At 36.5% G+C, this 22,597-nt stretch overlaps 1 protein-coding gene across 2 annotated transcripts; it reads left to right on the top strand.

The window, feature by feature from the left end:
- The first annotated feature begins 10,948 nt into the window (after positions 1–10,948).
- VIP (vasoactive intestinal peptide) lies at positions 10,949–19,942 on the top strand. Of its 2 annotated transcripts, none has more exons than XM_019431762.2 (7): positions 10,949–11,215; positions 12,384–12,498; positions 14,326–14,448; positions 15,283–15,387; positions 16,368–16,499; positions 17,380–17,464; positions 19,101–19,942. In XM_019431762.2, exons 2-6 carry the CDS (start codon positions 12,392–12,394, stop codon positions 17,420–17,422), a joined length of 510 nt encoding a protein of 169 aa, XP_019287307.1. In that variant the 5' UTR covers positions 10,949–11,215; positions 12,384–12,391; the 3' UTR covers positions 17,423–17,464; positions 19,101–19,942. The 2 variants fall into 2 exon arrangements, with proteins under 2 accessions (XP_019287307.1, XP_019287306.1); XM_019431761.2 differs by having other exon boundaries at positions 10,968–11,215; positions 17,377–17,464.
- Positions 19,943–22,597: the final 2,655 nt, after the last annotated feature.

The following is a 22,597-nucleotide window of genomic DNA, read 5'->3' as shown; positions in this document are numbered from 1 at the left end:
ACACTGCACAATTACTATCTCTTTTCTACCAAAACTAAAGAGCCTGGAACTTAATTCTCTTTGTGACCAAAATGTCTCCACTTTTATTCCTACTATGTACTGTGAGGCAACATTAAGTTTGCTTACATTTTTCTCACAGTCTGTGAATTGAAGCATCTATGAAAGATCTCTTCATTCTGAGAAACAAATCTGCTTTAATATTCTTTTTAAAACTTGAATTCCAGTCTTTCTCAGACTGATTGGTTGGTCTTTATGCAGTCTGTATTTAACCTGTACTCCATGCAGCGGCCAGACTGATCTTTTAGAAACAAATATCCACTCATATCATATCTCTACTTACGGGCTTTTCTCTCTTTTAGCGTAAGAAAATTTATCAATTTCTTATTTATGCCATACCTCGAGGCCTTCTCAAATATTCTTTGTTAAACCTAGAATATTCTTCCCTATTTCCCTCTTTTACTATTTTTTAAGGTGTTCTACGGTCTCAATAAATCTCAGTGTCACTATAACTTGCACAGAAATACTTGTTCCAGTTCTCATAATACACTTAGGTCAATCCGCCTTATAATTACTTATGCAATATCTGTATTTTCAGTTTCTTTTTCTTGAAAGCTGAGAGTATTTGGTGCTTTCAACTTTATGTTCTTAAATAAAATAGAAAATGAAAGTACTACTTTTCTTCCATGGTTAAAAGGAACAGGTTACTTTTTTAAAAATTTTTTTGAAATTTATTCATTTTTGAGAAGAGAAAGAGAGAAAGAGTACGAGCAGGAGAGGGGCAGAGAGAGACTGGGACACAGAATCTGAAGCAGGCTCCAGGCTCTGCGCTGTCAGCACAGAGCCTTATTCGGGGCTTGAACTCACAAACTGCAAGATCATGACCTGAGCCAAAGTTGGATGCTTAACTGACTGAGCCACCCAGGTGCCCCGAAAAGCAACAGTTTATCTACTATTGTATCAGGTTTGTCTAGCAAATAAATATGCTTTTCATTTTATTTATTCACTCACCTTTTAGAAAAAGATAGCTTGGGCTTTCTTTGAATGCCTCAAACATGGAGTGCATGAACATTTTAGTAAAGCCAGAAAGGAGTATTTCACAGTTGTTGTCCATGAGACAATTTCCATAAATGTAGTACAGGAGTAACTAACTTCAAGATTTCCACTAAGAAGAAGAAAAATTAATGGATGTTAAAAAGCTTTTGGTTGATACAGAGCCAAGATTGACAAGTTTTTTTTCTGTAAATGGCCTGTAGTAAATACTTGCACCTTTGTGGGCCACGCAATTTCTGCCATAATGACTCCACTCTGCCATTGTAGCACAAAAGCAGGCATAGACAATATTTAAACAAATGGGTATGGCTCTGCTTCAATAAAACTTTGTGTGTAGACACTACAACTTGAATTTCATTTCATTGTCATGTGTCGCAAAATATTATTTGTCTTTTGACTTTGTCAACCATTTAAAGCGTTTGGACCATTCTTGTCTTGTAGGACATACAAAACAGGTGGCAGGCTGGACTTGGTCATGGGTGATAGTTTCCCAACTCTTGAAGTGGTTTCAGTACAACCACATAGCTGAAGAGCTAGTTCTTTGGAACACTAGTCTGCAAACAACTTGTTCTATAAATACAATGAATGCAACTCTAGAGGTTTTATAAATTAAAAACAATAATTGGAATTCTTTTATAGAAGAGAATTTCTGGGTTTTTTTTTTTTTTCGTTTTTCTTCAGCCTTAGAAGCAGAAGAGATGCAAAATTAAGATTAAATAATGCCAGATGTAATTAAATTTTTTAAATTAGAAACACCTTTCCATTTTTCCCATTTAAATTATTAAGTTTTTTCTGATCAGTAAGCATTTGGGGGAAACTTATAATGTATCAGGTGTTAGGGATATAATGATGCATAGAACTCTGTTTCAGTAGAGACATAGTTAAATTAATAGCCATTTGAGTGCAGTGTGGAAAATACTATGAAAGAAAAATACAGATTAGGTGCTACAAAAGCAAGTCTAGCTGGGTGAGGAAAGACACTCTAAAAGAATGATGAACCATTCACTTTTTAGAAAAACATTCCCTTTTCTTTTGTGAAAATATGTTATTCTTAAAAAAACTTCTTTTTAATGTTTACTTATTTTAAGGGAGAGAGAAACAGAGTGTGAACAGGGGAGGGGCAGAGAGAGAGGGAGACAGAATTTGAATCAGGCTCCGGGCTCTGAGCTGTCAGCACAGAACCTGATGCAGGGCTCACACTCATGAACTACAAGATCATGACCTGAGCTGAAGTTGGACACTTAACTGACTGAGCCACTCAGGTGCCCCATGAAAATATATTATTTTTATAAGAATTTTACTGGCTTGGGTCAATGTTTATCCAAGTTGAAATACTCACCAGTATACTAATCAACCATTAGTCATAAAGCTGCTAAAACCTAGTATTTCTTTTCAAGATTAAAATGCAACCTATTTGTTATTTAGTGAGACTTAGCCCTAGAGAAACAATAGATATGGCTGAGAATTTTTTAAAAAGATAAAATTGGTAATATCAGGGAAAAAATAACATCTTGTACTGAAGACTAGGTTGAATTTGAGGATGGGAAAGAAATATTGGACATCGGGCCAAGAGAACCAAAAAATAATAAAAATAAAGGTATTTGAAATCCAAACCAAATAAAGTTGAAATGAACACAACTTCAATCTCATCTACTTATCTAAAATAGCGACTGAGCACTTATTATGTGTCAGGCTCTGTGCTTGCATGTGTTAAAATTGTCTCAGGGTGTATGAAATGTAATACTCTACAATAACACAGTGCACTCAGTGTTATATTGTGGGGAAATACAGAATTAATGGGAACCCCAAAGCAGAGCACCTGGCCCAGATTTAATGGAAGAGTGATTTGAGATCTTTCTGGAAAAGTGTCCTATAAACTGAGACCTGAAGGAGGGGAGATTGGATTGGATATTTCTGAGGGAGAAAATGGTACATGTGAGTAGTAGAGGCAACAGAGAATATGATAGTTCTGAAGAAATGAAGGTTGTTCAGCATGGCTTGAGAATATGGCCGGATTGGGTGGGCTCAGCAAGAAGACATTGAGAGTAGCATGTACCAGGCTTGCATGCCTCTGCTGGGTCAATACTTTGAGAACAATGGGAAACCCATAGAAAAGCTTAGACAGGGGAAAGATATGATCAGAGATATGTTTTGTAAAGATCACTTTGGCAACCTTGTAAAGAAGGGTTTAAAAGGAAGCCTGGAGGCAGTAGGGCCACACTGGAGACTAAGGCAGTAGCTTAGGAGAGGGAGAATGGAGACCCAGCCTTCTTCAGCGGTTCCTCAGTTTTGTTTCCAGAGAACCTGGATTCTCACATTGGACTTTTCCCCCCTCCTCAAATGATGAGAGCTCCCACATATATATATATAAGTACAATTGTCAGTTCTTTGAGATCTGTGCCTAGAAACACAGAAAACTTTAAAAGTGTCTAATTCTTATTCCCTTTTCAAGAAAAATGCCTAGGACAACTCTTCTTACTGTGAAGAAGAATAAGAAACACTACATGCTTTTTCTATCTAATATTTAAGCTCAGAACTATTTTGACAGAAAAACTGGCAGGGATGGGCTTTCTCTTTCTGTGCCTGGTGTTTCTTTGAGGTAATCTAGAGACCTTGGAGCCACAAAGAGACTAGTGTGGACCCAGGAAGCCATTCCCTGTTGTGATTTCACTCAACACAGTTTCCTTTGGTTATTATTTTGGGGGAGAACTCTTTCCAAACAAATGAAAATCACTGGATGTTAACTATCTGTTGATATCATCAATGCTGTCAAGTGTCTCTGGTAAACCCACATTATTCACAGCAGCAAAGGTAGTCATGGTGTCTTCCCTTCTCTTCCCTCTCACTTTGGCTCATAACAACCCATTCTCTATTCTACGGGTTGCTAATCTGCTGGCTTCACAGTCCAGTGAAAAGTCAGTGAATTTGGAGAGAGAAAAGAAAGGGTCCTAATCCCAGCTTTGCTAGGCATTTGAAGTCACTTGCCTCTTTGGGACATAGAATTGTTACAATTTCTCAAAACAAAGGAGCAGGACTAAATTATCTTAAATTCTTGTCACTGAAAATTATGGTTTCATGAGTCAGATAGAACATCAGTTTCCTAGACTGGAAAGTACAGTGAAATGACTACAAATACAGGATATTAGAGTGATGATTAAGAAAGAAAAAAACAAAACAACAGCAACAAATTTATCAAATAGCCAGAGCTCCTGCTTCCTAGACAGTGAGGTTTTCTTTCCTGAAGATGAGGCGCCAGGATCCTGGAGAGGTGGCAGGCCATGTTTGCTTCAGATCTCCTTCCCCAGGGCCGTTCTGCTACTTATTCCCGGAAAAGATCCCCATCAGGGTTTGATGTTTAGCTTCTGGCAGCACATTGACCTTTCCTCCCCACAAGGACTCACAATGGATCCAGCCTCTTTTCTTCGAGGGGCTTGAGTAGCATCAAGGGTCTGAATGGGCTTCTAGTTTATTTGTGTTTCAGCCACAGTCTTCAAAAACCAACTGTTCACCAATCTGACAGACCTGCTCAGGGTGACAGTGACATTCCTCTAAGCTTCCACATTAATTATTCTAAGAGTTCTCCCAACTTGAATTAAAAATACTACAACTTTAAAAATGAGCAGAACTTCTAAAACTATTGAATCCTGAAATGAAATGTGTCCAGTTATTCTTAGAAGTGTGAGGTTCTGGTGCAGAAGTAGGAGTGCACAGGACAGGACACAAATGGCTCTCTCCAAAGGTGAATGGAAGTGAGTTTAATAAAGATGTTAAGAACCAATGAAGTGGCAAAGGACTCATGGACTAGCCTCACCAGGAAGCTGTTGGCACCTGTAAGGTTGCAGTTGAGGGAATACCTACAAAATGTTGGTCTTGGGGGAGGAATGTAGCCTCTACCAAACCGTGGTCTATGGGGAGTAAATATTCAGAGCTCTCTTTCCTTTAATCTTCTGTCCTTTTAATTTCCTACTAGTGCCTTCTTTTGGCTTAACCAGAGACCCCATGGCATGGATGCATCTGGAGGTCAGCCTCTAGGGAATGAAAAGCAGTGTGGAGAAGAACAAATAGAAGATCCAAAGGGGCAATTGGAGAGTATCCAACAGAGAGGAGCATCTGGGTTTGCAGCCCGTGGGATCAGATCTGTCCTGACAGCAAGTCAAAACTCGGGTGTACTAGAAGGTCATAGAAGGATTGAGGCAAAATGAAAGAAAGAGGGTGAGAGCTTGAAAGCCAAAGAATAAGATGGGGAAGCCTAAGGAGGGAAACAGAGTTGAAGCTGGAGATCAACTTGAATGACCAAGGGGACAAGGGGGTAGGGGGAAGACTCAAGGGCACGCCTTGTTATTCTAAGATGGGTCAATGGCCTGTCTCACAGTCTTTTATAAAGTGATTTTGATACTAAGTAGGATACAAGGTTCTGGACAGGCTCCTCCTATGCAGATCATGATCATATAAAACTCAAGGTCATTTGTAAAGCAATAGCAAGAATAGATTTTCACAGACCACATAGTAGGACATACAAAAAAATTTAGTTTTAAAATATTTCCTCTATTTTGATCTCCCATTCCACAGACAATGTACAATGTATAAACAATTATTGTATTTACCAAGAAATTACTAAGATTTAAAATTCTGCCAATTCAGGATTTGCTCTACTTTTCTTTTTTCTCAGAGTAGCATCTAAGTTTCTGAGAGTGTATATAACAACATGAAATCTGGGAAGCTGCTTTTTGGCCCTTGGGAGATGCTCCGTGCCATACTGTCATCTGCTCAGATGTTTGTTTATCCCTGGATATAATCTGGCCTTGGTAGACTGGTGGGCCTTTCCACTCTTTACCCCTTGACAGCATTTAGGGTTTTACCAAGCAGGGCATGGTGGGGTTTTTTTTGTCCTCTAGGTTTATCAGCTTCTTCTGATACCATTGCAAAGAGTGCTTCTCCATGGTTTGCTGTAGCAATCAGATAAGAAAAGAAGCCAAGTTAGTTTCTACTATTTAGTCCCCTGTCTTTAATAGGACAGGGTTCTGTTACCCATTCCTTCAAATCTACCATAAACTCTCACCAACCTACGGGCAAAAATTTCCTCTCCATCTTGAATAATCTCTTCTCCCCATCTCAGAGGCTTTTTCCTCTTTGGGGAGGATGGATATAGTGATGAAGGGGACATGAGAACTCATTCAGTAAATATTTTTGTTGATTCTTTCATTCCAATATCCAGACTTCATTGTTATTTAAGAGCCAGGAGCTGGACACTGTTGTTTTTCATTTCTTCCACTGTAAATTTCTCCCTCTCCTTGTGGACCTCACATATTCTGATCCCCAAGTTGAGAGCGTCAGCGAGTTGGTTACATGGAATGTTCTATGGGGGAGTACATGCAGGACATATGACAATGGGAAGCAGATAGATTTGTTCTTAAATCTTTAATACTTTATTTGTAAATATTCTTAACTTAGAATACTGTGTTTTTTTTAATTTTTCTACAGCTTTCCTCCAAAATTTACTTTCAAAAAATTATTTCATAAACACAACCCTAAAGTAAGCTATAAATGGCTCATAGCATTTAATACATTACTTTTACTACACGTGTCTTGGTTAAAACAAGAACATTCTGAAATACAGGAATGATTTTCTATAAAATTCTTGGCATCAGTAAGTGGGATAGGTGATGGCATTGTAGAGTTCAAAGAAAAGTTGCCCTCTGCTTATCATTTAAATAATTAAGTGTCCAACTGCTTAATATTTAGTAACACATTTTTTGACTCCAGAATGAATTGTAGTAGTAGCTTTAAAGGGAAAATTTACTTCCATCTTAATTTTCTTCCCCATTAAATCATTGATATGAAAATATAAGAACCATGGAAGTAAACCCAAATTTTCTAAGTTAAAGGGATTAAAAGTATATATACTCTGGGGTGCCTGGGTGACCCAGTCGGTTAAGCGTCTGACTTTGGCTTAGGTCATGATCTTGCGGTTCGTGAGTTTGAGCCTGGTGTCGGGCTGTGTGCTGGCAGCTCAGAGCCTGGAGCCTGCTTTAGATTCTGTGTCTCCCTCTTTCTGACCCTACCCTGCTTGTGCTCTGTCTCTCTCTGTCTCTCAAAAAATGAATACACATTAAAAAAATTTTTTTAAAGTATATATATTCTTAGAAAGAATATAGAAAATACATTTTACAAATTACAAAATTGTAAACAATTGTATATAATATTTAAAGTATATATGTACTGGGGCGCCTGGGTGGCTCAGTCGGTTGAGCGTCCGGCTTCGGCTCAGGTCATGATCTCGCAGTCTGTCAGTTCGAGCCCCAGCTGTCTCAGCTATGCTGACAGCTCAGAGCCTGGAGCCTGCTTCGGATTCTGTGCCCCCCTCTCTCTCTCTGCCCCTCCCCCACTCATGCTCTGTCTCTCTCTGTCTCAGAAATAAATAAACATTAAAAAAATTTTTTAAGTATATATGTACTTGTATACTTTTAATATATAACACAAATATTATATACAGGTGTATGTATACAAATACTTTTAATATGAAAATTATACAGGTGTGTATAATGTATATTAAACATGCATAAATATATATTACACACAATATATACATATTATATGTATGTTATACATAGTATATGTTAAAAGTGTATATATGTATGTATTTCCCAGTTGAAAGCTAGAGGACTGGGGCACCTGGGTGGCTTGGTCGGTTAAGCATCTGACTTCAGCTCAGGTCATGATCTCGCAATTGGTGAGTTTGAGCCCTGCGTCCGGCACAGTGCTGACAGCTTGGAGCCTGGAGCCTGCTTCCAAATTCTGTGTCTCCCTTTCTCTCTGCCCCTCTCCTGCTCATGCTCTGTCTCTGTCTCTCAAAATTAAATAAATACTAGAAAATTTTTTTTTTTTTAAAAGATAGCTAGAGGACTTAAGGATATTAAAACAAACATGACTTCTTAATTCCTCAGACAGGAGACTCCAGACCAGACATTGACAAAGCTTTTCTGTGAAGGGCCAACTAGTAAACATTTTAGGTGTTTTGGTCTATGTTGATTTTGTCACAACCATTCAACTTGACCATTGCAGCACAAGAGTAGCCATTGATGATGCATATGTGATGAGCATTTCTATGTTCCAATAAAACTTTATTTATGGACACTGAGATTTAAATTTCATATATTTTTTTCAAATATGTTTCGCCTGTCACAAAATATTTTTAAAAAATTTTTTCCAGCCTTTTAAACATGCAAACATCATTTTTAGTTTGAGAGATGTACAAATCATAGGGATAAGCCATATGTGGCTCATAACAAGTGGTTTACAGACTTCTCATCTTGACATAACCCCTTAGAATTACCCAGGCAGGATGGCCAGGTCTCAGGCTGGGTGTGGATTGGGGTGAGTTAGGAAAACAAAGCTGTCACACCAAGAGGCCAAAGGGGACACAATGGGCATATCATCCACGGCAGCAATAAGGACTCTCTAGTAGCTCTTTGCACTACAGAAAAAAGAGTGAATCTGGATTTCTGCCTATCTCCTGAGCTTGAAAATTCCTTCCATCTGACTTCTCGACGTTTAGTATATTTTAGTTAGGGATGCCAGTTTTCTTTCTCTACTCTTGGTCCTGTTGATGAAAAAAGGAGAGAGGGATGCCAATATTTTTATATGTTTTTATTTTCCTTCTATGATGCGTTAGCATTGATAATGGTGGTAACAACCGTTATAGAAAATCACCAGTTCTTAACAGAAAGAAAGCTATTATCAAGATCCAAAGAGCTATCTTTCAATTCTATATTTGTTATTAACCACCTGAGTGATGTCAGTTTACCTATTTGTAAAGGGAGAATCTTGGAGATTTGTTCTAACTGTATGAATGAATGACAGTTCTTATAAACATCACTTCATTGAAAAGCCTTAAGGTAGGAAATAAGTTTCATTAAATATGTTGGAAGGTTATGGAAAGATATGTTAAAGTAGGGAAAAAGCAGATTAAAAGAATAAATTCCTGTTGTATTTTTGTATTTACTGAGTTTTTTTCGTAAAATGTTCAGGATAAATTCAGCTACAGTATTATTTTATGTTTATTTTTCTGTAAGCATCCATAATTTAATTAAAGGGCCTCTGATTTGCATTCATTTCCTTGAAAGAAAAGATAAGAAACACATTTTTTAAAAAACACCAAAAAAACCAAAACCTGTGAATTAGGACCTTAAACCTGCAGATGGTGCTATGATCCCATTATGAAATTCAGTTATGCTTTCTAGTTTACATTCATAGGGAAAAAATGTGGTCCTTTGATTTGGTTTATCTTTATCCAGAAGTAATAAAATTGAATTATTTCTCTTACTTTTGTGTTTTATTATCATAACGGGAGAAACTGTTTTTGCCACTGGAAAAAGCTAATGTAGTTACTCTTTGTGAATGCTAAATGCTTCCCTAGACCAAATAATAATCAACTTTTATGTCTTTTTTCATTTAAATTTTTCTGCTTATCGTTCAGCATTAGTTTTTCTGTTACTTTCAATCAACTTACTTTGCTGTTTCTGTTCTTAAATAAAGCTGCTTCACTGAGAATTGAGTGACGAAGAGCTAAGGATAAAACATTCCACATGAGAACCGTTTCAACCTCTAGTTTGTAATAATCAGGTAAAAAAAGATTTCCTGGAATTAAGCCCCAGGAACTCTGGCTTAAGTCAGAGCTGTCAACTGGGAAACAAATTTCCAGACATTTTGAAATGTAATTCATTTAATTTTTCTTGTAACTGGATTAGAAAATATGATTAAGCATAGCAGGATATTCTCTACTGGATCAGTCTGGCTTTGAATTAAGCTGTAGATACTAAATTTTTAAAGCAGAAGAAAGAAAAGGGGCTTCAGAGTCTTTCTCCCTTGAGGAACTTAGGAACAAAAATGTAAAAGAATACACACACTGGAAATTTAAAAGAAAATTATGCGAAAGATGTATTTTACTTTGTTGTCCATGAAGTTGTTCATGTGGCTGTATTTTTACCTGAAACTCTGATTGAATGTATGATAGTCTAATTTGAATTAAAGCCCCACAAACAGAAATGAAGAATTTATCAAAGTACTCCACAGATGCTTTCCAACTAGTTCTCTGAAACCTGCCAGTTGACTAAGTTGGAAATGTTCAAAAAGCTGGTGTGGCTGTGTATTTAGGGATGAAGGGCAGAAACAAAATAATTCTATATGGTGCAAAGACTTATTATACAAATGATGAAAATGTCTTCCTTTATGAAAGAAGGAAAATTGAGATATATATATATACTGCCTGATAGCTTATTTTTTGGATTATTTGAGATCATGTATGTGAAAGTGCATTGGAATTGTGATATTTTGTACAAATGGAAAATAGCAGTACTACGACTACTTTTGACAACAGTGTGCATATGGCACTATTTTAGAGTCTTTCAGAAACTTTTATCTTGGGATTAGTTTCAACACAAAGGAAATGTAATAATAGAAAAATGGAAAATTATTTCTAGATGCTTTTAAAATTAGGATAGATCTCAAGAAAGACTAAATCGGGATCTATGTGAATAGCATAAAAAATTTTAAAGGCTTTAGAACTGATATTTAATAATAAAGGGGAATTATGAATTTGTAGACAAAATTAACATAAGTATTTGTTTTTTTTCTGCATTTGTTTCTACACATGAAACTCTTGTTTTCTGAAGGAACCCCAGTGGCCCTGGCTATAACACTAACCATTTTTCTTATTTCATTACTACTAATCAAAGATTAAAACATTTCATATTAAGCTTGGTACCTTTTTTTGTTGTTCACATAAAGAAAAGTAAATTTCCTCTTTATATCTTACATCTTGAAGTTACTCACTATAAATTTATATAAATCAGACGTAATGACAATTTAATAAGAACACAAGCCCTATTCATCCTGTGGGAGTACTACTGTGACGTCTTTCAGAGAGCTTTGTGATTGCTCAGCCCTAAGTGTAAGCCCTATAAAATGATGGGCTTTGAAATGCTGGTCAGAGTGGAGTGAAAGGCAGTTGCCTGCAATAATAGCCAACCAGTACCAAGTTCTGGTTCAGCTCTGAGAGCAGAGAACTGGTGGAAACTTTCTCGGCCTCGGAGGACTTCAGCACCTAAGACAGCTCCAAGAATCTCCTTCGATTATAGAAAGCTCCCAAGGAACACTACTTGGCAAGGTGAGTGAAAACTTTACCTTTCTTTTTCTTTTTTTCCCTCCTCCTGCTTTCAAACTTTTCTCAGGGTATATTGAATATTTCTTTCCCTTGAAAAGAATTTTATAGTGTTCCTCCTTTAAAAAAACAAAAGACAAGTTTTTTAAGTCACCTGGTAAGTGTAGATAGAAACGCTTCAACTTCTTATATATCAGTGGATTTTTTTAATTCTTTTAGTTGGAAGATATTTTGCCTGGATTACTGTATACTTTTACTCAATGCTGTCTTTTTAAAAATGAATTAAAGTATTTTTTTGCTTGTATATACATTTTTGACTGAAGGGTTCAGTGGGTACATTTGTTTTAGATTTTCAACTTCTTTTTTTTTAGTGTTGTTCTATTTCATATGTTAGTTATGTGAATCAAGGAAGCATTTATTTTCCTCTTTAAGTCTAAATTCTGCGATTTTTATAGACAAGACAAACAAAGCCAAAATTCCTAAATTTCTATCTAGAAACTTTAGAAATGAAACATGTAAGTGGGTTAGCTGTATAAAAGCACAAACCTTAATTTTAGTATCTTTTTCCTTTTATGGCAAAAATTATTTCAATGATAATATGTGGTTTAATAATTTTTGGTATTAATTTTTAAGTTGTTCGAACCCAGGCATAAGGAAATAAGTTTTTAATAATATCTACAAGAGGAAAAAGAAATTCATGTATAACATTTACACTGATATTATATATAGATGTATATATAGATGTCTATACATACATGTATAGACACAGGCATTATTAAATAGATGATACTCCAGTGTTATATTAATTAGACATTAGAAACTTAAACTGTTTCCTTAGTTAGAAAAGATACTAAACATGGGTGCTACAACTCTGCTGTATGGATACTTCCAGCACTATAAAAGTATGGCATTCCACATACACTCAGCCCCACTATGTGCCTGGTAAGTGATAGGCAGCAGTTGAAAAGGATTCCAATTTTTATTCAAACACCTGCCACCAAAACAAAATCTTTTTGACTTAAAAAGTTATTATATTGCAGTTTAACTCCTTTTACCAGATAAAAATTACTTTTTCCAAACTCTGCAGGAGCCTTCATAAATTACTGCTAGACACTCAGAATTACTTTGAGATATCTTTGGTTGGAAAAGCTGATGTGATTCTCTCCCTTTCAAGGTACAAAGATGGAAACCAGAAGTAAGTCCCAGCTCCTTGTGCTGCTAATGCTGGTCAGCATGCTCTTCTCACAAATGTTGGCGTGGCCTCTTTTTGGAGCACCCTCTTCTCTGAGGTAAGTATTCCTTCAATGCATGCAGTTGAACATTCCTTCTTCATCTGTATGGGAATTTCCTACATGTTATTTTGGACAACTCAATTTTTTAGGTTATGTATCATTTGTTTAAATCTTTTGGTTGGTGTGTTAAGCAAGTTTTTTCAACATCAGGTCAACATGACTGTTCTGCATCTTGGAATCCACTCTCGGGGCATGAGAGACAGTGTCAATGGCTAGTTTTAAGCTTAGGGTGGATCACCTTTCCAAACAAGGAGGAAGAAGGATTTGACTTTCTTTCAATTCAAAACTGGTTTTAGATAAGTAATAAGATTTTATCCTCTGTCATCTCAGTTCAGTTTCTGATGGAAAAAAATAGATGTTTAGTTGCCTGCTTCATTGAAGTTCCTTTTCAAGATCAATCAGTAAATAACCTTAAGGTTAGTAGCTAATTAGTGAAACATATTGCTGTGAACAATCATGCTGGACAGACCTACCTATCTAGCCAGATTCAATTTATCAATATTATAAATTGTGGAATAACTAATCTACCAGTTAGTGAATTTTAATGTATCTTGTTTCAACCATAAATCCTTAGTTTTACTGTTCTCTATGTTATATTTCATTTTTCAAATTCATAAATTATAACATAACTCTTATTTAAAGCTTTATCTGAAATAAATTTATGTTAAAGAAGTAAACACTAAATAAAAACTACATTAGTTTGATTTTTTCCTTCCACTTTATAAGCACCACTATATCTACAGGCAAAATCATCATTTCTTTGCTCATTTTCCCATTTCTTATTCTTTTTTCAAGGTAGAATTATACTCAATAGAGTGAATTATCTCTTAGCTATTAGTGTTTGTGAAAACTGCTTAAAGCCAGATCTTATGTTGCTCTGATAACTAAATAGAATGATTCTATCTGAATTGTTATGTTATGTATCACAACACACAATCACAAGAATGCTGAAGTTTGCATTGATTGCTAGGTTTCATGCAAAGGAGACTTCTTGTTACTTCCCCCAACTACTACATCACCAGAAGATACATAAGTCCCCAGGAGCTGACATACTCCTTGGAGGTTTACTCCAACCATGAAAAAATACACATTTATAATTTTAATAGTGTGCAGGTGTTCAAAATGTGCATGCATTAAAATATATAGTCACAGTCCATGTATAGGCATGATTATTCTTAGTCATTCAGTAAAGCATTGTACATTCCTCACTAAAATTGTATTAATACATAATACTAGAAATAAGAAGCCCTCACAAAATGTATTGAATTTGAGTTACTATTCAGAGATGGAGAGATTCTTTGTACTTGATTAATATAGAGAAATTTATCACACTAAGGTGAATCTTTGAAAAAGATCTTAGAGACCTAGAGAAGGAAAAGCAGTTAATATTCACCTAGTGAAAAATGTTTGACAAATGATGCTAAACACCAATAAATACATGAATTGTTCCTAGTTTTCATACTGAATATTTGAAATTTTTTCAAGTTTCTATTTTGTACAAAATTTTTCCACCTGTGAATAACTTTGCAAAGTGAAGATATTCCTAATGAAGTATACTTTACTTAATGCACTAACACGATTGAACTAAGTAACTCTTATGCTTGTAAAAGTTGTATGGCATCTGTTTTATGGGATAATCAAAAATTTCACTATTTATACTCTAAACCATAGAAGTCAGTAAGTCTAACTATGCTATCCATATATTGTGAATGGGTAATACTGCTCAAGAATACTGAGTATCTTATTCCCAATGATTATAAAACCATAAGCACGATATTCTGTGAAAGGAATATATTACACTTCTACCATATTTTTCCCTAATAGGTTAGATGACAGAATACCACTTGAAGGAGCAAATGAACCTGAACAGGTTTCTTTAAAAGTAGACACTGACATCTTGCAAAATGCATTAGCTGAAAATGACACACCCTATTACGACGTGTCCAGGTGAGTTTGTGTTTATTGAGTTTTATTTTAGAAAATATGTTTTTGGAAAAAAAAAATATATATATATATATTTGAAATATAAATGCTTTACATTTTGTGTCACCATGAAGCTATTTTTACAGCACACTACAGGTTTCCATGTGCTGTGGCTTCATGCAGCCTGATTTATTGCAGTTCTAGCAACTGTACATGATTTTCATATAGAGAAATTGTAAAAAGCCAGGACCAATAAATCATTCACTTACACAGAACCCTTTGTCTAGAAGAGCATTCAAGTATAGACAGAGTAGCTCTATACTGAAGACAAAACATAAAAGTTCCTGATTTGGATGGGAAAGATGATTGATAGTCCCCAAGGGCCTCTTTATCTTAAGAGATTGTTTTGTTTCCAAATGTTTTAACAGAAGAAATAGCAAAAAGTATAATAAAGTTTTTGCTAAAAATCAAGATTGTTTCCTCTTGTATATATCTTTATTCAAGGTAGAAGAAACAAAGCACCATAAATACACAGAAACTAACTTAAATATATTATTTTTCTCATCAATATTTGTTGAAGAAGAATTAGTTTTATAGACTCTACCAGGAAGCATTACTTAATATTGAGATATACTTCTAAAAATTTAATTTCTTTAATTTTTCAAAGTGTGAGCTACAATTTGGAGTATATCTTAATGTAAGTGACAAGAAAATACCTCATTAGGTTGTCAGGAAGCCTTCTTTTGGAAGTTTGCATGAGAAGATTTCAAAGAAGCTGAGAAGTTTCTTTCTTGTTTAATGAGGCAAAATAATATCTTAGAAAAACATTTACAAAATAATGCCTGTTCTTTATTTTAGGAATGCCAGACATGCTGATGGAGTGTTCACCAGTGACTTTAGTAGACTCTTGGGTCAACTTTCTGCCAAAAAATACCTTGAATCCCTTATTGGAAAACGGGTTGGGTAAAGAGAATTTATTATCTTTATCAAACACCTTATAATTATTTAATCTGCAAGTTATTTTTTCACTGTTAGCAATTTATTTACTTTGCTCAAAATTGATAACTCTGATGATGTACAATTTGGTTGAAAAATAATCTATATTATGTTTAATGTTTATTTATTTGTTTTGAGAGAGAGTGTGTGAGCCTGAGTGGGGGAGGGACAGAGAGAGGAGACAGAGAATCCCAAGCTGGCTCAGTGTTGTCGGTGCAGAGCTCAATGCAGGCTCAGTCTCACAAACCATGACATCACGATCTGAGCCGAAATCAAGAGTTGGAAGCTTAATGACGGAGCCACCCAGGCACCCCCAAAATTATATTCTTATATAAAATATACCATGCCCATGGATTAGGGACATAGGTTTTTAGTGATATCCTACTCATTGGCTACAGACACACTTATTTTTCTTAAGTGGCAATCATTTATCAATCTGCAATCAAATTGAACTAGACACAGTAAAAAAATAAGACATACACTGAAGCAAATTTTAATGTTTACTATAGTATTTGTTTTTTTAATTCCTGATCAAACCAAGCATATGAAGTTTCTTTCTTTAAATGGCCAATTGTTGAATATTTAGATGACACTATTCAGGGTGGCAAAGCTTCTAAAGAATTAACTTTTAAAGAAATATTCCTCCCAATGGCAGAACACAACATCAACTATCCCTCCATCTTTTTATGTTAATTATTTGCTCAGCCGATATACAATGTGTATGAAGGCTCCCAGTAAATGCCAAAATATGTTGGATTATTCCTTGCTCCCCTATCCTTGGGCTTAGATGTATTTTTCTCTTAGTCTTTTTGTGATAGAAAAGAAGTTGGGCATTAGAATTCTTTTTTATCTAATTTTATCCAAATTATTCCAAGAAATTTGGAACTTTGGCACATTTATTATTTCTTGTTAAAATCCCTTGCTTTCTTTTCCCCTGCATTCTTCAGCAATAGCATCACAGAAGACCAGGGGCCAATCAAGCGCCACTCTGATGCAGTCTTCACCGACAACTATACCCGCCTTCGAAAACAAATGGCTGTAAAGAAGTACTTGAACTCCATTCTCAATGGGAAGAGGAGGTAAAGAAACAGAGAACTTGCTAAAATGAGAAATTATAAATGAGTTCAAAAATAGAAGCTACATATGAAGACTTATTTCTCTATCTCACTCTCTATACTCTGTGAAACAGTAATTCTCAACCTTGGCTGACATTTGACTACCTTGGAGAATTTTTAAAATACTGATGTGTGGGCCTTACCCAAAACCAATTGTCAGGTAATTAGTGCCTCTAGAGGTATGAGGCATGGCTCTAGGCATTGGTGCTTTGTTTTTGTTTGTTTTGTTGTTTGTTTGTTTGTTTGTTTTTGTTTCTAGGAGCTCCCCACTTGATTCTACTGTGTGTCCAGGGTTAAAAGTAATGACTGTAGAGACATCTACTCTAAATCTGGGAACTTTATCAGAAGTTTAAGCTTTTTAAACATGTAAAGTGCAATTAGCAGTTTGGTACCATATGTGACTCCCTTCATATACATACTCAGTATCTTTATTTTACCAAATCAAACCACGAGTACTGCTGTATTCTAAGATTCTGTAAGACTTATGTCTCTCTAATGAAGTGCAAATATTGGATTATAATAAGTAGGAAGTGGGGTGCTCTCTTTTTTTTTTTCTAATTATTTTTGTTTCAATGGTCAGTATTAAGGGCAATCTTGCTTGGGCAAGATCAGACAAGATGAATGCCTTTGCCCACCACTATTATAATTCTGTACAAATAATTTGAGATACCTTACGATTCAGGAAAAATTCATATGTAATAACGAACCTCAAAGATAATTGGCTAGCCCTCAGTGCACTTTCCAGAGCACAGAGAACAGCGTAAGTCACACATCATCATTTCTTTGGAAGCTTGCTCATCTAAGGCCTTTAACATATACGATGTTCTTTTTCTATCTGCAGCAGTGAGGGAGAATCACCTGACTTTCCCGAAGAGCTAGAAAAATAATGGAAAAGCCCTTGGAAGAAAGCTGTTGACAGCTTCCCAGTGGTGGGTATATTCTGTCCATTCTTGTTTTATTCTTATAGCAAACATCTAATTACTGGAATAGGGAAGAATCACTTAGTAAAAAACATCTCAGAGTTCTCACAATGAGACCTCATGGAAAAGGACACTTCTATCCGAAGTGGACCCCAGCCCAGTAAACACTTAAAATGATTCATGCAGTACTCTGATAGAAAAAAGGAGAGAGCTCACAATGGGCAAACAGTTTGCCACCTGCATGGTACCCCTCGTTTACTCAGACTTATTCCTCTCCTTCTTGTTGAGATATCAAACAGAGGAATCTGACTCACATAATGAGAAAAACTGGCTTTCTTTTTGAGACTTGAGCCACACTGCTTTTATTAATTTAAGGTTTAGCCCCATGATTGTTAGCATGGCATTTAATTTAGGTGCAGAAAAATACCACCAAATGACAGCATGGTTCATTATTATGAAAACACCAAGGCACTCTGGTTCTAATTGTATTTCTTGAACCATACCAAGCTTCATGCCGCAAGGTTAAATTTAGCTTCTTGCACCTATTGAGTGAGTGTAGGTGCTTTGATCTCATAGTATTTATGGTAAAATAGTTTTTGAAAAGAGAAAACATATGCAGGCTTTTCCCTTTGCTGTTAAGTAATAAGCTTGTTATCCCAGTTGCTTTTATGCACATGTGGATACAAGACATAATTCCTTCCTGAGTTACATTCAGGCTTACATTCGCTCATAAAAATATTGGGCAAGTGCTTAAAGGAATTTCATATCATCAGTGTATCAGAGGTTGGTAAACTTTTTCCCTAAAGGGCTGCAGAGTGAATATAGTTTGGCTTTGTGGGTTAATATGGAACCCCCAGGATAACATGTAAAATGAATGGGAGCTGCTGTCTCACTATAACATTGTATTTGTGAAACCTAAAGATAGGCTGGACTACAACCACTGAGTGGCTCGAGGAGACTCAACTAGCCCCACGCTCAGACTGAAGGCAATCCTTGGTCTTGCTGAAGTTCCTGGAGCATGGCTCAGGTTTTTGTGAGAGTGATCAAGGGGGGGCTAGTGTCTCTGAAGACATCTGCCCCATTGGTTACTTTTTGTCCACAAGAGAGACGTATGCTGAGGGTCTTGCACACGCCCGTGCCTTATCACATCAGAGAAACAAGTCCCTTTGCTCAAAGAAGAAAAATTACATAGAGCTTCTTGAAAAAAAAAAAGTTTACAAGAAGAAGCTATTTCATTTAATCAAGAAATACAACGGGCACTGAACTCTAAAGGAGGATTAATCCCTCTGTCTTTTGTAAGATCACATATGAGATTCCGTCCTCCCTTCTTCTCTTTTCTGAATGGGTAACTTTGGACAAACCCTTTTAATGGGAAATCCTGCATGCCAACCATTTGCGAAAATTACAAATGGGTAATTATAATGACTAATTAAAGTGCCTCTTCACATTTTAATTCCCTTTCTGACAATCAGTCCTTTGGAAGATACCTTCCTGATATCCCAGACCATGATTTCCTGTCATAACAAGCTGTTCTCAAGGGACACAGGGGTACAGATGTTATCAAATGAGTGGATGAGTGAGTGAAACTAAGAAGCTGTAAATAAAAATATTTTTACGCTTAAAACACCAATTCTTTCTTTTTCAGAACTCGTGAAGGAAAACGATAGGCGAAGTGATTATATTTTGAGTTCTACATAAGTAATTCAAGAACACAACTTCAGTATCAAAACCAAATAAAATATATAGTGTCGTGAATGTTGTGATTTGCTTCATCCTGATGTAATAACTGTGATGTTTACACTGTAAATATTATTTGAGAGTTCTAAAATTTGTCTTTAATTCATGAAAATCCTGTAATTTCATATGCTGTGTATCCTTTCTAACAAAAATATATTTAGTGATAAGTAAATACTAGGTTAATTCCAATTATGTGGAGCTTTGGGGGAGTGTAGTAATAGAACACAAATGATGTGTTTATTTATAGAGCATACTTAACTATTCAGAAGCGTGGAGCACATAATCAGTGTGTCTAAATTTGAATGTTAAGCAGCTAGAATGCTGAGTTAAATAAACTGCAAAATGTCTAAGAGAAAGCCAACCACAAAAATAAAAAGGCATTCTTCAAAACAGACTTTCAGAAAATGGTATGCATTTTTGCATTTTTAGGCAATGTTTATTTTGAGATTCAAAATCTCTCAAATTCAGATCTCTAATTGATGAAGGCTCTTTTCTGCAGTGGTGTTTCAGTGAAAGAGAATGGTCTCTATTTCTGACATTGGACCTTTCCTTCCTGCTTGTGTTAAGTATGTGTAAAATGTAAACTGAATGGAACATTTGTTTTTTCGGTAATAAATTTTTTCCCCATAATTACTCAAATAATGCTTTGGTCATCAGCTTCCTTCAGTGAAAGTACATTTGGAGACACAGCTATTTTTCCAAAATATAGGAAATTAATAGAGAAAATAAAGAACTTTGATTATCATTGCAGACACTTTCTATTGTTTTGATTTTGTTAAATGATACATCAGTAACCTCATTTTAGCTCTCAAGTTCCAGGCGCTAGATAGGTTTTGTGATGTTTGAGGTAGGACTATGTTTGATTTTGTGTGAGTTCTAAAACAACAGTGACTTAAATATGAGAGAAATTTCTTTCTCACTTAAGGCCAGAAGTAAAATATCAAGGGTTAGTAAGATGGTTTTGCTCCATGAAGCCCTCAGAAATCTAAACCTCTCTTCGTGATCCAAAATTGCAGCTAGAGTTCCAGCCATCATATCTGCATTAAGTAGTAGGATGGAAGAAAGAGCATAGAAAAAAAGGGGAAGGGGCAAAGAGCTCATGCAGGCTCTCTTTTAACTGATATTTTGTGCTAATATCCCATTGACTAGAACATAGTTTTATGGTCAGAGTCATTTGGAAAACAGGTTAGAAAATGTTTTATTTTTTTTCTGGATAGGCATGTGCCCAACTAAAAACTGGGGTTCTAGTAATATAAAACAAGGAAAGAATAGACTTATGTGGGGATTTTTTTTTTTTAGTCTCAAACTGTGGATCTTAAATTCTTATCAAAAAGACTTACAGAAATGATAAAGAAAGTGAGAGTTGATAGACCCTAACCATTAATGAGGAACCATCATCACAAGGCAAGATTTTGCTCAGGTTCATTTACTACAATTAAAACAAATGGCTCTATAAGGAGAGACTAATCTAGAACTACTGGTGAATGCAAAGGAAATTACACAAATTGAAGTGAATTGGACTAACTATATCTTTTGTTCATACCTGATTTCATGAATCATCAAATATTTGTTAAGTGAATTTTCTATGCAAAGTTCTATGCAAAGCACTGCCATGAAAACTGAAAACTTCTAGATGTTATTTGCACATAAGAAGCTTATAAAGATCAAATGGGGGTAGGGGTGCTTATAAAGATCAAATGGGGATAGGGGTACCTGGGTGGCTCAGTCAGTTGAGTGTCCAGCTTGGGATCAGGTCATGATCTCACGGTTCATGAGTTCAAGCCCAGCATCGGGCTCTCTGCTATCACCACAGACCCCACTTCAGATCCTCTGTTCCCATCTCTCGCTGCCCCTTCCCCCCTCTTAAAAATAAATAGATATTAAAAAAAAAGATCAAGAACTCCTGGGAGGCTCAGTCGGTTGAGTGTCTGACTTAGGCCTAGGTCATGATCTTGAGGTTCATGAGTTGGAACCCCGCGTTGGGCTCCGTGCTGACAGCTCAGAGCCTGGAGCCTGCTTCGGGTTCTGTGTTTCCCTCTCTCTCTGCCCCTCCCCAGCTCATGCTCTGTCTCTCTCCTTCTCTCTCAGAACAAATTTTAAAAAACCAACATCAAGTGGGGGTGTAATTGCAGTGCAATTCGAATATGAATCTGCAGAGTTTTAATTTTACCTTATTAATGTAAGTCTTTGCAATGTAGTCCCTATTCCTTCACAAAATAATTATTGAATGACACTGATGTGCAATTTAGATATCTGAGGGATGAATGTTTTGGGCAGGAGCAAGTGAGGGGAAAATCCTGGCATACTTGGACAGCAAGGAAGCCAGTGTGGGCAGAGCAGGTGAGCTGGATGAGGCAGAGCAGGAGATGAGGTCAGGGAGGCTATCTAGTCCTTGGTAACACAGGCCACCATAAGGACTTAGCAGTGAATTGGGGAGATGTGGCAGAGTTTCAGACAGTGGTGTGACAGTATCTGAACTGCATTTCAACATAACGATTCTGGCTGCTGTGTTGGCAATAGGGTGAGGGGGTGCTGCAGGTGGGAGCAGGGAGAGGAGCGAGGAGCCTCTAGCTATAAATCAGGTGAATGATGATGGTGCTGGCCAGGTCCACACAGTACAGGTGGTGAGAAGTGGAGTCTGCATGTGTCTCAAAAGTAGAGTCAAATTTTTTGCGGATAGTTTGAAGATATGGAAAAGTCCAGAATAATTCTAAGGTAAGTCACCTGAGCAACTTGAAGAAGAATGTGGCTATTAACTAAGTCGAAAAAGACTTGGGGTGGGGGAGGCGGTTCCAGGGGAGGAGGGGTTTAGCTTTGGACAAGTTAAGTAAGTGACAGGTTCTGAGGAGATTTGGGGCTGCAGGTCAACAGTTGGAAGTCTTCAGTGTAGAGGTGAGAATCAAAATTTTTTTAACGTTTTATTTATTTTTGAGAGACAGAGAGAGACAGAGCATAAGTGGGGGAGGGGCAGAGAGAGAGAGGGAGACAGAATTCAAAGCAGGTCTCCAGGTTCTGAACTGTCAGCACAGAGCCTGACATGGGGCTCAAACTCCCAAACTGTGAGATTATGACCTGACCCCAAGTCAGACACTCAACGGACCGAGACACCCAGGCACCTCTAGAGATGAGATTTAAAGGTACAAGCCATGAGATCACCAAGGGACTAAATGTAGCTAAAAAGGAAGCTCAACACACAACCCCTGGGTGTATCAATTTACTTGGGCTGCCATAACAAGGTGCCACCGACTGGGGAATAAACAACAGAAATTTATTGTCTCATAGTTCTGGAGGCAAAAGTCTGAATCCAAGGCGTCAGTGTGGTTGGTTCCTTCTGAACACTGTGAGGGAGAATCTGATCTATGTCTCTCCCTGGCATCTGGTGTTTTGCTGGCAATCGTTGGTTTA

This window comes from Panthera pardus, unplaced genomic scaffold (genome assembly GCF_024362965.1).
Source record: "Panthera pardus isolate Hobbes unplaced genomic scaffold, ASM2436296v1 HiC_scaffold_17, whole genome shotgun sequence".
NCBI classification, from domain to species: Eukaryota; Metazoa; Chordata; class Mammalia; order Carnivora; family Felidae; genus Panthera; species Panthera pardus.
Note: the sequence above shows the minus strand (reverse complement) of the source record. Positions and strands in the feature narration are given on the sequence as shown.